General features: G+C 36.5%; 1 protein-coding gene and 1 non-coding gene across 6 annotated transcripts in view; both read left to right on the forward strand.

Annotated features, from left to right (window-relative positions):
- Nucleotides 1-13,218, forward strand: part of Fut8 (fucosyltransferase 8) — a 290,411-nt gene that overhangs the window by 225,446 nt on the left and 51,747 nt on the right. For all 5 annotated transcript variants that reach the window (XM_029540852.1, XM_029540853.1, XM_021201869.2 and 2 more), the window contains exon 8: nucleotides 976-1,213. In XM_029540852.1, the coding sequence (XP_029396712.1) occupies nucleotides 976-1,213 (238 nt within the window). The remainder of the gene's footprint in view (nucleotides 1-975; nucleotides 1,214-13,218) is intronic.
- On the forward strand, nucleotides 6,363-6,521 carry LOC115064470. Its single transcript, XR_003844320.1, has one exon. It is a non-coding gene; the product is annotated as a U1 spliceosomal RNA (small nuclear RNA).

Here is a 13,218-nt window from a genome sequence, read left to right on the forward strand (position 1 = left end):
CTGTAGGTGCAACAACAATGTGAACTAACCAGTACCCCCTGAGCTCGTGTCTCTAGCTGCATATGTAGCAGAAGATGGCCTAATCGGCCATCATTGGGAAGAGAGGCCCCATAAGATGACTAGGAATATTTAATATCAGCTCATCAACATTAGAGCAAAATTGAAATCTTACAATGGAAAAGAAGAAATTTTCATACTAGATAAACATTTGCTGTTTTGTGGGGAAATATTAAAATATTAAATAGGCCTCTTAATTTAAAAAAAAGTCATATCACATTTTCAGGATAGCCACAATACAAGTGTTCTACCTTCAGTTATGAAATTTTCTGGTTTGGTATAAAGAAGTCCGATGATTGATATTTTGTAAATGTTGGATGTTGAGCTTCTCCTGTGTGTGTGTGTGTGTGTGTGTGTGTGTGTGTGTGTGTGTGTGTGTGCGCGCGCGCGCATGCGTAGTTTCTTCCCATTTGAGTCCCAGGAATTGAACTCTAGTCTGACAGTACCCTCCCTTACTTATCCATCACACCTGCTCCTCTGTACCCTTAGTTTCTTGGTGAAAATGTAGTTTTGTTTGTAGCATTCAGAATTCTGGGAATGAATTGATAAATTACAGCTCTTCCTTTAAGCTGATTGGAATTTTGTCATAGAATGTAAGCTACGAGTGCTGAAGAAATGATGGAACCACTCTTTCCATCATGACCTCTGAGTGATAGAAAAGGAACAGACTTTCTAATGTAGCTGCTTAATTTCACATTTGTTTAATGATATTTCCAAACTAATTCTTTTTCTCTGCCATCTTACTGCACATCAAAATTTTACAGAATTTGGTTATTGGATACTATCTATGAGGCTTAATTCTTTATTTAAATAAGAAATATGCTGAACCAGTTCTGGCTTATTGTATGATTTTTAATATCTATGACCAAAATGGGAAATTGACGTCTTCTATCTTTATCTTCTTTGTTTCCCTGGCAGAATCCTAAGGACTGCAGCAAAGCCAGGAAGCTGGTGTGTAACATCAACAAAGGCTGTGGCTATGGTTGTCAACTCCATCATGTGGTCTACTGTTTCATGATTGCTTATGGCACCCAGAGAACACTCATCTTGGAATCTCAGAATTGGCGCTATGCTACTGGTGGATGGGAGACTGTCTTTAGACCTGTAAGTGAGACATGTACAGACAGATCTGGCCTCTCCACTGGACACTGGTCAGGTAAGGAGCTTGTGTACCATAGCAGATATCTACTACAGTCAAATTAGCAAGCAGATTTATAGGTATAGTGGTATAGGTTATCATCACTTTTTTCTTCTTGATTCAAATGTAAAATAGTATTTTATTTTTAATAAAAAATAAAGCTAGGTATTGTATACCTAGCTGCAGTGGCACATACCTGTAATTCCAGTGCTTGGGAGTCTGAGAAGGGAGGATTAAGAGTTCAAGGCCAGTTTAGGCTATATGACAAAAATCTGTATCTAAAATAAGTAAAATAATTTAATATTTTATTCAATGTATATTTTTTATCTTGATTTAGCAAATTCAGTTGTCTTTTTACCAAGAGTACAATTTAATATTTTAATAAACATGATATAATTTTCACTTTTAAGGTGATATTACTGAATTCGTTTTATCTTCATAATTATTGCAGAAAATTGACCAAGTGTCTCAAATATAAGAGTTTCAAACAGTAGCTGTTTGAAATGAAGGATTGACTTGTTAGAATGTAGGATTCTGATGTAGGCTGTCAGGAGTGGACCTAAGAATTTCATTTCTGAGAAATTTCTCTATATTAAGACCAAAGTATGAGAACCATTGAGATAGACTCTGCTGGCAAGTTTGTGTCCATTTTACAATTGAGGACAATGAAACCTTGTTTGCTTATGTAATTTTAGTTTTAATCAAGAAACATTTGGGGATAGATAGGGTAAACTGCTGTCTGGGCCAGGCTTTCCCGGGTGATTTATAAAAAAGAAAAAAGATAACAGAAGCTTTCCCTTCTCATTACTGAAGTGGTATTAAAAAGAGTACACTATAAACAAAAGTCTGAGTGGTAAGTCAGTGCTTTTGTTTTATGCTCAAGACTTTAAACAGATCTGCCATATTCGATCGTGTATTATATTGCTATCTTGTAATCTTGGGTAAGTTTCAGAACCCAAGATGGAAGTTTCTTCACCAGCAAAATGAGAGTGATAATTTGCCCCATTGAATTGTTTGTAACACTAAATGAAGTCATATATTGAGATGAATTTACGGTATTACCTCATATAAGAACTGACTTAAATGCAAACTACTATTGTTACCTTAAAAAAATGCATGGGTGCCTTGTAATTTTGTAGACAGATAAGCATTGCTGAACATGGTTCCAGCACTCATGAGGTGGAGGCAGGTAGATTTCTGAGTTGGAGGCCAGTGTAGTCTACATAGCAAGTTCCAGGCAACCAGGGCTGCATAGTGAGACCCTACTTAAAAACAATAAAATAAAAAATTTAAAAAGCTATGTTTGAGATCAGAATTTTTTGTTCTTATGAAATGTATTGATGTCATCGATCTATTAAATTGTTAATAGTATATAAGATATGTGTATACATGTATTTTAGAAAAGTAGAACATTTCAAATTAAAGAAGCCAGCATAAATTCTAATAAGCTCCTTGATATTAATTCTTTGGTTATAAAAATATCTGTTGTGATTTATACAAAGAATCCTAGATTCCTTTGTCACCACTTCTATGAAATTATTACTGTTCAGAGACATTTTACATGAAATGCCTGTGGCTGGAATTTAATGATGCCTATTTATGTGCATCACTAGTGCAGGAATTAGTACATACATCTGAACTAGCTACATCCTACCTTAAATGTTGACTTATGTTGCTCCTACATTAATTTTATAGTTGTAAGACCATATCCTGGACTGAGAAGATGGTTTAGTGTGTAAGAGCACTTGCTGTCTGAACATGAGGACTTGAGTTCAAGTTCTAGAACCCGTGTAAAAACCTAGGCATGACTATGCATCTGTAACCCTAGTGCTATGGGGTAGGGGTGGAGATTTGAGGATCACTGGGGCCTCTGGCCACTAGCCTAGCCCCATGTTTAGTGAAAGACCCTGTATTATAGAACACCCGACATTTTCTTCTGGCCTTCATGCACATGAGTACTTGCACCCATTCACATACATTACATACACACACTCGCATACACACACACACACACACACACACACACACACACACACACACACACACACAATCTTCTATAATGAGTAAATTGTTAGGTGAAGGGAGATAGATAATAAAGAATATGCATCTAATTAAAAATCACCGAACCCCTTGCATCGCCTTTACACATTATGTTTATTAATAGTTGTATGTTTAAAGTGGCAGAGAATAATGTCAATTTATTTTCCTTACTATGAAATAGCTCCTAAACTTAAAGAAACTACATGTAGTAGACCTTCAGATTCTTCCACATAGATCTCCTCATGAAGTTACAGTAAGAATCTTGCTTATTTAATGCTTTAAATGCCTTTCAACAGTTACTGATTTGTTTTTTAAATATAGCATTCTATATAGGCTATCAAAGATAACTAGCTTCTAAAGTCTTTTTGTAGTTAGCATAAATACCCTTGAATAAATGATGTAGTGATATGAATTCCAATAAGTTAAACATTATCTGGGATTTTTTTTCCTTTAAAAATTTCCTTGTTACTGAGGTTATTATTTAAACTATTTTGGCTCTAGGTCTTTCCCATTGCCTTAATGAAATCAACTAAAGTATTAATTTAATAAATTGAATTAGAACCAGTTTGGAGCTAAAAATAATAAATAACAAGAAAGAATTTGATGACTTTGCTGTTTATGTACACGTGTAGATAAATGGCCATTTTCTTTATTTGTTAATGTAAACAGTATGTTTTAATTTTCTCTATGCTTCATTTCAAAAGGGCTTTGGTCAAAGAGTTTTTATTTGCCACTCCTGTGGTTTATATAGGAGCATCCTTAAAATAAAAGTTCTTGTTTGGATCTGACCACCCGTGCTATAGTAGTTTTATGTGAGAAGACAGACACAGTCTGTCCCTTGCCATGGGCAGACTAGGGGTAAAGACAGGAGGCTGAATGAAGAAGTGAAATATGCTGTGAACTCTTGTGGTGTGGGAAAGTTCAGACTACAACACAAAATTATAAATAGCACTTTTTGGAAGAAATTATTTTAAACAGACCTAAAATATGAGTGAATAGGAGGCAGCCAGGTAGGGACACCTGAGATTTTTAGTTGTTTATTTTCTCTTGAAGGCTCAAAATAAGGGACAAGGATGACAGATTCCTTAGTTATTTGTCAAGGACTTGACATAAGCACTTTAAATTTGTTTATTTTTAGATCTTATGTATAAGTTTCTTTTATGCATGTGTACCGTGTGCATGCCTGGTGCCTATGGAAGTGAGAATTGGTCATTGGATACCCTGGAACTGGACCCAGGATGTTTGTGAACCATTATGCTGATGCTGGGAGTGAAAGCTGGCGCCTCTGCAGGAACAGTAAAACACCTCCCCCATCTTTTTTCAGACTCCAAAACAGTTCTCATCAAGGTGTTTTAGACACATAAAATAGTATTGCCTTTGTTGTGTTGTTGTTGTTGATGATGATGGTGATGGTGATGGTGATGATGATGAAGTCTGTAGTTAAGAGTGAAGAGCATGCAGGGACTAGACATAGCCCCACTACACATTTGTAGCAGATAGGCAGCTTAGTCTTCATGTGTGTCCCCTAACAATCATAGTATGAACTGTCTCTGACTTTGTTGCCTGCCATTGGATCCCCTTCCCTGAGCTAGACTATCCAGACAGGCCTCAGTGGGATATGCACTTAGTCCTACTGCGAATTGATGACCCAGGGATGGGGTGTACCCAGGAGGTAGACTCCTCTTCTCTAAGGAGAAGAGCAAGAAGGTAATAGGAGGAGGGATTTGTGAGGATGGAACTGGGAGGAGAGATTGGAGAGGAGGCTGTGACTGGGATGTAAAATGAATAAGTAAACAAATTATTTTTAAAAAGAAAAGAAAAAAGAACGAATCTTAGCAATATGAGGGAGTGATTTAAGATGGACTATATAATTAGCATCAAAGTCTCTATGGCCTGAAAACAATTTCATTAATAAAGTTCTTAAAAATCTCTTCAAGTCTATTTTGGACCTACCCAAAGCTGCTAGTAGAGTCTAGTTGTTCTGACTTCCTGTGAACTGTCAATAACTTCTTCAGAAATATGAGTGTTTTTATAAAGACCTACCAAGCCTTGTATGTTAATAGGTATGTTCCTTAAACATTTGATATAAATTATATTTTATAAAACAAGGTATGTTTTAAATATTCAGATGTAGCTGTGTAAATACATTGGATATTAGAAAGAATTAGTGTTGAGTCTTCCACCTCTTCCTAAAAAGATGTACCTTGCAATTCAATTAAAGTTTAAGTATCTTTAAGCTTAATATTGTTTGTAGTTTCTACAGAAATTGCAGATAACAGTGTCTGAAGACAGCTACAGTGTACTCATATACATAAAGTAAATTTTAAAAAAGAAATTGCGAATAGCAGTAATATAAGTCAAATTTGATTTTCCTCAAAAATAACAGTATTGTCACAGTTATTATTCAAGATTTTGATGCACAACTTCATTTTTAAGTAATTCACCAAAACATACTATATAGGTGTCCACAATGAACATATTTGTGTTTGTGGTTTTTAATAAAAGATTATTACTATCATAAACAAGAAAAGTCCAGGGGTCATCAATTTTAAAAGAAAAATAAAATGTTTATTGGCACCATAGGATACGTAAAGACAATAAAACCTAATCCTTGCTCTTCAGAAACTTGCCATGACTGTATAAGGCAGGAATCTGTAAATGTTCAGAGTACAACACAAAGCCCACTGCAGGCCTAGTCTCTACCTACCTGTCACCATGCTTCCTGTCATGGTGAACATGTCTTAATCCTCTAAAACTGTAAGCAAGCCCCCAATTATATGTTTTATTTTAAGTTGGTCCTGGTCTTTTGACAGCAATAAAAGAGTAACTAAGATAGGTAGCATCTGTAGCCTCCGTGCTCAGTGTATTTCACAAGGTTGTTATGAAGATTTACCATGAAAACTTATTTGGCAGTAATTCATATATTTTAAATCACTCATATGCTGTGATTACCATTTTAGCTTTTTAGGAACAAAAAAATAATAATTTCATAATTGAATATAAGGTATTTCAGCAAGATATCTTTGGAAAAATAATTAGCAAACAACATTACCAAAATTCAGAACTATTTGAAGGATATTTTAAAAAAAAAAAAAAAAAAACTCATTTATATAAAAAAGGAAATTATATACTTACCTGGCAAGGGAGATACCATGATTACCAAAGTGTCTTTCCCAGGGTGAGGCTCATTCACTGACTGCACGCTGGATGTACCAATCCCTGTGATTTTCCATGTGTGGGCAGCTTGACTGCATCATTTCTGATAGGTGGGGGACTGTGTTCCCACGCAGAAGAAGAGAGTGAAGGTGAAGATAACCATTCTCCTTGCTTCATACAAAACAATGTTTGACTCTCGAGGTCCCCTCTTGCCACATGAGGATCACTCTCCACTGTTATATAGAGTGATCCATCTAGTAATCAGAAATGTCTAGTATTTAAGACCTTGATTGGATTCAGGGCCTGATATGTACATTTTTCAAGTAACATATTATTCTTTCAGAGAAATATTACTGTTTTATAGCCTACCATGAATCTTAGAAGAACCTGTTGTGAATGGATTAAAAGTAGAATTTAGTTCGTTCTTCTGTTTTATTGTACTGTACTAGTATTAGCTTGTGTATTGCCTCTGTGGTGGACATTTACATTATCACAAGCTTTTGCTATTATAAACAATAATTAATAGTTATTTTCATGTATGACTCCTGTGTGCATGTATTTAATATATTAGTTTACCTAGGCTAGTGCTTATTAAACTTGTTCATATCATATAACATATATTTTATTGTCTATGTTTTCCCTTTAGTGGAGTGCCATATGGTAAAGTCACAGATCTTTATGGCACTTAGTTGCATATAAAATCTTATGCTCTGAAAATTAGGTTGACTTCAGTCCTCAAATCAAACAAAGCCCCCATATTTGTCTTTTAAAATAAAGTTTTAGTATAGCACATTGACTATTTGTTGATACTACTTATGGTTGCTTTCACACTCCTCTGGCAAAGTAAGAGACCCTGTGGCTCTCTGTATGATTTAGGGTTCTTCAGCTGGATGGAAACAAAAGGTGTATGTATGTGTTTGGAGTGATTTATTAGAAGGTAAGCTGGTTCTTTGTGAAAATCAACAAGATAGATAAACCCTTAGCCAGACTAAACCAGAGGGCACAAAGACAGTATCCAAATTAACAAAATCAGAAGTGAAAGGGGAGACATAACAACAGAAACTAAAGAAATTTTAAAAATCATCAAATCCTACTACAAAAGCCTGTACTCAACAAAACTGGAAAATCTAGATGAAATGGATGATTTTCTAGACAGATACCAGGTACCAAAGTTAAATCAGGATCAGATGGTTATGTAAACAGTTCCATAACCCCTAAAGAAATAAAAGAGTCATTACAAGTCTCCTAACAAACAAACAAACAAACAAAAAAGCCCAGGACCAGATGGTGTTTTAATGCAGAATTCTATCAGACCTTCAAAGAAGACCTAACACCAATACTCTTCAAACTATTCCACAAAATATAAACAGAAGGAACACTACCTAATTCATTCTATGAAGCCACACTTACGCTAATACCTAAACCACACAAAGGCTTGACAAAGAGAACTTCAGACCAATTTCCCTTATAAGTATTGGTGCAAAAATACTTAATACAATTCTCACAAAATGAATCCAAGAACACATCAAAATGATCATTTACCATGATCAAGTAGAGTTCATTCAGGGATGCAGGGATGGTTCAATATACAAAAATCCATCAATGTAATCCACTATATAAACAAACGCAAAGAAAAAAAAAACACATGAACATCTCATTAGATGCTGAAGAAGCATTTGACAAAATACAACACCCCTTCATGTTAAAAGTCTTGGAAAGATCAAGAATTCAAGTCCCACACCTAAACATATTAAAAGCAATATACAGCAAACCAGTAGCCAGCATCAAACTAAATGGAGAGAAAATTGAAGCAATCCCACTAAAAGCAGGGACTAGACAAGGCTGCCCACTCTCTCACTATCTATTGAATATAGTACTTAAAGTTCTAGCTAGAGCAATTCGACAACGAAAGGAAGTCAAATGGATACAAATTGGAAAGGAAGAAGTCAAGATAACACTATTTGCAGATGACATGATAGTATACTTAAGTGGCCCCCAAAATTCTACCAGAGAACTCCTACAGCTGATTAACAACTTCAGCAAAGTGGCTGGATATAAAATTAACTCAAACAAATCAGTAGCCTTCCTCTACTTAAGGAATAAATGGTCCCTCCCTCCCTCACCTCCCCTGATTATTTTGTTCCCCCTTCTAAGAAGGAATGAAGCATTCATACTTTGGTCTTCCTTCTTCTGAGCTTCATATGGTCTGTGAGTTGTATCATGAGTATTCTGAGATTTTTTTTCCTAATATTCTCTTTATCAGTGAGTCTGTACAATGTGTGTTCTTTTGTAACTGGATTACCTCACTCAGGATGATATTTTCTAGTTCCATCCATTTGCCTGCGAATTTCATGAAGTTGTTTTTAATAGCTGAGTAGTACTCCATTGTGTATTTTTCTTAACTTGTCTTCAGTTATGTAAGTCTCTTTGAGAGTCTTCAATTTATTTTTTTATTTTCAAGTAAGTTTAATGTACTCAACATCAAATGAGCATTTGTAGGACTACAGATTACTTACTTAGTGATAACAGGTGAAATTCATTGTGTCTGGCACAAAAGAAAATTGCCAAAGCTTGCTTAAAAAGAAATAGATAACTTTCACCCGAGAAATTGAATTTAGGTTCAGACCAATAGCTCAGTGCCTCATATACACCATCCACTGGGTCCATCACTAGCATTTTAAAGAAAACTGAACAATTCTACAACAGAAATGCCAAGTGTGACAGTGGGATGAGCTGTGCAGAAGGATTTAGGATCATGTGTTCTAGGATAGCCTTGGCAGCACAGATAGCCCTGGGGGATGGAGAGAAGAAGGGAAATAAGTTTAAATTATAGTTTAAACCCTTTCCATGAAGAAGATCTCAGGTCTAGATGCCTTCACCAGAAAACTGAACCTTCCAGTGTACTTGAACACTTACTTTCCAATTCACTGTATAAGGGAAGATCACCTTAAAATCAGATTGGGCTTCCTACAGGAAGGAAGGCACCAGATGAGCAGATTGATAACAGGCTTCTTTGGGTGCCTGGAGTGTGGGGCATAGATCAGACATCCAAGGGGAAGGCTCCGAGGTAGTTGGCTATATGAGAAGGCCAACAGATGCTGCATCTAAGGTCATTCATTGTTCATTTGATTTTCCCTTATCTTTACCTAATCTCTTAAGCATCCTGGCTTTTCTTTCCAGTTGGTTTTTTTGAGAGACTGAGGCAGGAGAACTATGAAGTCAAGGCCTGCTTGGGCAGTCTAACAAGCACCATCCCAAAATAATGTGAATATCTTCAACTTTGTAAACACTGGTGTATGCTTAGATGTTCCTCCGCTTGTGTGCTGTAGAGATCTGTATATCAGTAATTAGCTCTCGTGAGCCTTGCTAGCTAGATTGCCAAGAACTCTGCATATTCTATCACATTTAATGCCCACGATAGCCTGGACTGTTCACATTTCATATAAGTGACTTGCCAGAGGCGCTGCAGCTATTAAGATACAGAAGCCCAGTACACCTTTGAAACCTGATCTTTTATTTTTCAATTTGTATTTTTTAAAACAAATTATTCATTTATTTATTTATTTACTTTACATCCTGACCAATTTCCTCTCTCTACTCTCCTCCCCATTTACTCTTCCTTCCTTTCTCTTCAGAAAAGGGGGGGAGGAGTTCCCATGGATATCAGCCAGCCTTGGCATACCAAGTTACAGTGGGACTAGGCTCATCTTTTCCTGTGAGGCTAGATAAAGCAATCCAGTAGGAGGAAGGGTCCCAAAGGCAGACGACAGAGTCAGAGACAGCCTTTGCTTCTGCTATTGGGAGTCTTCTATGAGGACCGAGCTGCATAATTGTAACTTATGTGCAGAGGACCTAGGTCAGTCCCAGGTATGGTCCCTTGTTATCAGGTCTGACTCTTAGAGCCCTTATGGGCCCAGGTTAGTTGATTCTGTAGGTTTTCTTGTGGTGTCCTTTGAAACCTGATATTTAATGAACCAAAAATCAGCAAGTGATGTTTTTCCTAAGTCTCCAGCCTGCTCCATCTTTTTTTTTTTTTTTTTTAAGATTTATAGTTAAGTACACTGTAGCTGTCTTTAGACATACCAGAAGAGGGCATCAGATCTCATTACAGATGCTTGTAAGCCACCATGTAGTTGCTAGGATTTGAACTCAGGACCTTCAGAAGAACAGTCAGTGCTCTAACTGCTGAGCCTTCTCACCATCCCCTCCCCCCGCCCCTTGTTTTAAACAGCAGCAGAAGGGACATACGCAGTCTATAGGCATCAAATATTTGCTACTTTTTCTTTTGCAGAAAAAAATTATTAATGATTGAAATTCCTATACATGGAAAACTCTCAGTCTGAACAGGAAATAAGCTCAAACATTTAAAAAGTCTGTTTCACGAGGCCAGTGCTGTCAATGGTTTGTAAAGTCTAAGCAACACTCAAAGGGTGGGGGAGAGTATACCCATTCTAGACATAAAAGTCAGAAAGAATTGGCATTTTAAAGCTGTTTTTGGCAGAGTTGTTTAAATGGCCAGAAATCTTAGGGGTGGAATCCTACACATTTGGAGTGCCTTACAGATAATGATAAAATGGCCAGGAGCCTGTCACATCTTGCTTAGAAGAGAATTCCAAAATATCAGAACTGGTAATTACTTTTTTTCTTTCCGCTTCTAATTTGCTGAGTTACATAGAAGAGAGATGTAAACCATCTGCTTCTCAGTTTAGCCTTTAGTCAGTTGTGAGTGAAAACTCAGTTTTGATAGCTAATTTTATTGTACTTTGCAAGTAAACCAAAAACCTTGATGGGGGATACTTGGATTTAAGTAACTTTTTCTTCAAAAATTTTTCATGCAATATGTTTTGATCTTATCTTTCCTATCTCCCAATTACTCTCTGATCCTTCCTAACTTTCACTCACCCAACTCCATGTTCTAGTTCATTAAAGAACGAAAGAAAGAAAGAAAGAAGAAAGAGAAAATCAAAACAAATTTTTTTTTTAAATACCAGTAAGATTGAAAACTAACAAATAAAACTAAATCATGCACACTAAACCACCAACCAAAGAATACACGTGGAGGGACCCATGGCTCCAACTGCATATGCAGCAGAGGATGGCCTTGTCTGCCATCAGTGGGATGGGAGGCCCTCGGCCTATGGAGGCTTGATGCCCCAGTATAAGGGAATGTCAGGTTGGGGAGGTGGGAGTGGGTGGGTGGGAGAGCACCCTCATAGAAGCAGTGGGAGAGGAATGGGGTAGGGATTTATGGAGGGGAAACAGAGATAGGAGACAACATGTGAAATGTAAATGAATAAAATAGCCAATAAAAAACATAATGGTATAATTTTAATGGTAAAAGTAATATATTATTGATTTTATGTATATGTATTTTATATATTTAAGTATAGACAAAATACAAATAATATAGTATAGAAATATTGAAATATTAGCAGATTAGTTGTCATTAATTTTATGAGAAATTTGAAATGTCTTTATATTGCAAATATATTTTACTTACATATTTAAAAATGTTAACCTTAGCTATTTCTTTTCTTCTAAAGTACTATTTGACATTTTCAATGCAGTAAATTCTAAGGTTCTCAAAAAAAACTATGGAATCCATTTTGTGTTGGCCAGCTACCTCTGGGCATGTCCCAGAATATGTTTGATATACCCATGATGCTCTATTGAAGAAAACTGACTTTCTCTTTCCCAGCTGTGTCAGTTTCAACTGGCTTCTTGGTTAGGGGTAGGACTTTATGTCCCACGTTCTCTTCTCAGTTCTGGGGTTTTATCTCATTTGAACCTATATGGGTCTTACATGTGCTGTCATAGGCTCTGTGAACTCGTGCTTCAGTCCTCTTGGTGGGAAGGTGTCATTTCCTTAGAGTTATCCACCACCTCTGGCTCTTTATAATCTTTCTCCCTTCTCTTCTGTATAGAACCCTGAGCCTTGAGGGGAGGAGTTTGATAAAGACATCCCACGTAGGGTTAGGTGCTCTACAGTCTCTCACTCTGTGCACATTGTTCAGCTGTGAGTCTATGTTAATTTTCATCTATTTCAAGAAGCTTCTCTGATAATAGTTGAGGAATGTACTGTCCTGTGGGTACAGCATCTTCTTTTTTTTTTATGTTTTTATTTTTATTTTTTGTTTTTTTGAGACAAGGTTTCTCTGTATAGCCCTGGCTGTCCTGGAACTCACTCTGTAGACCAGGCTGGCCTTGAACTCAGAAATCCGCCTGCCTCTGCCTCCCAAGTGCTGGGATTAAAGGCGTGCGCCACCACCGCCCTGTCAGCATTTTCATTTGGAGTCATTTTATTGATGTTCTTTAGTAGAATAGTAGTAGTAGGTATTTTCCTTGTTTCATAACATATTTAGTCTCAGATGCAAGGCCACTTTAACAGTGCCATATTTGGTTTCCATCTCATGGAAAGGGCCTTAAATCCAATCAAACTGTTGGTTACTCTTGTAACATTTGTACCAATCTCAGTGCAAGTATTTTTAAGGTGTACTCATGTGGTGCCTTTGTTAGAAAAACTGAATTTTGTATTCATTCTTTACTGACATATACACTGTTATAATTTCGTGTTCTTGTTAATGGTTATTCAGTATGTGCAGTAATTGTGGCAATCAGTGCAGTCTTGCTTCTAGTAGATATTGGCAAAAGAGGTCAAGTTAATGCAGCACTGCTTGTTAGGAATTTTTTTTTCCCCACTGAATTGAGGAAATGACACAGGATTGGCACTTTTGTTACTCACACCCTGTTTATAAGCATTGCCTTAGGTATAATGAATGTCAACTCAAAAAATTTCTACTTCCCAAAATTAGCACATAGGTCAGTAT

The sequence above is a fragment of the Mus pahari genome, chromosome 7 (assembly GCF_900095145.1).
Source record: "Mus pahari chromosome 7, PAHARI_EIJ_v1.1, whole genome shotgun sequence".
Classification (NCBI taxonomy): domain Eukaryota; kingdom Metazoa; phylum Chordata; class Mammalia; order Rodentia; family Muridae; genus Mus; species Mus pahari.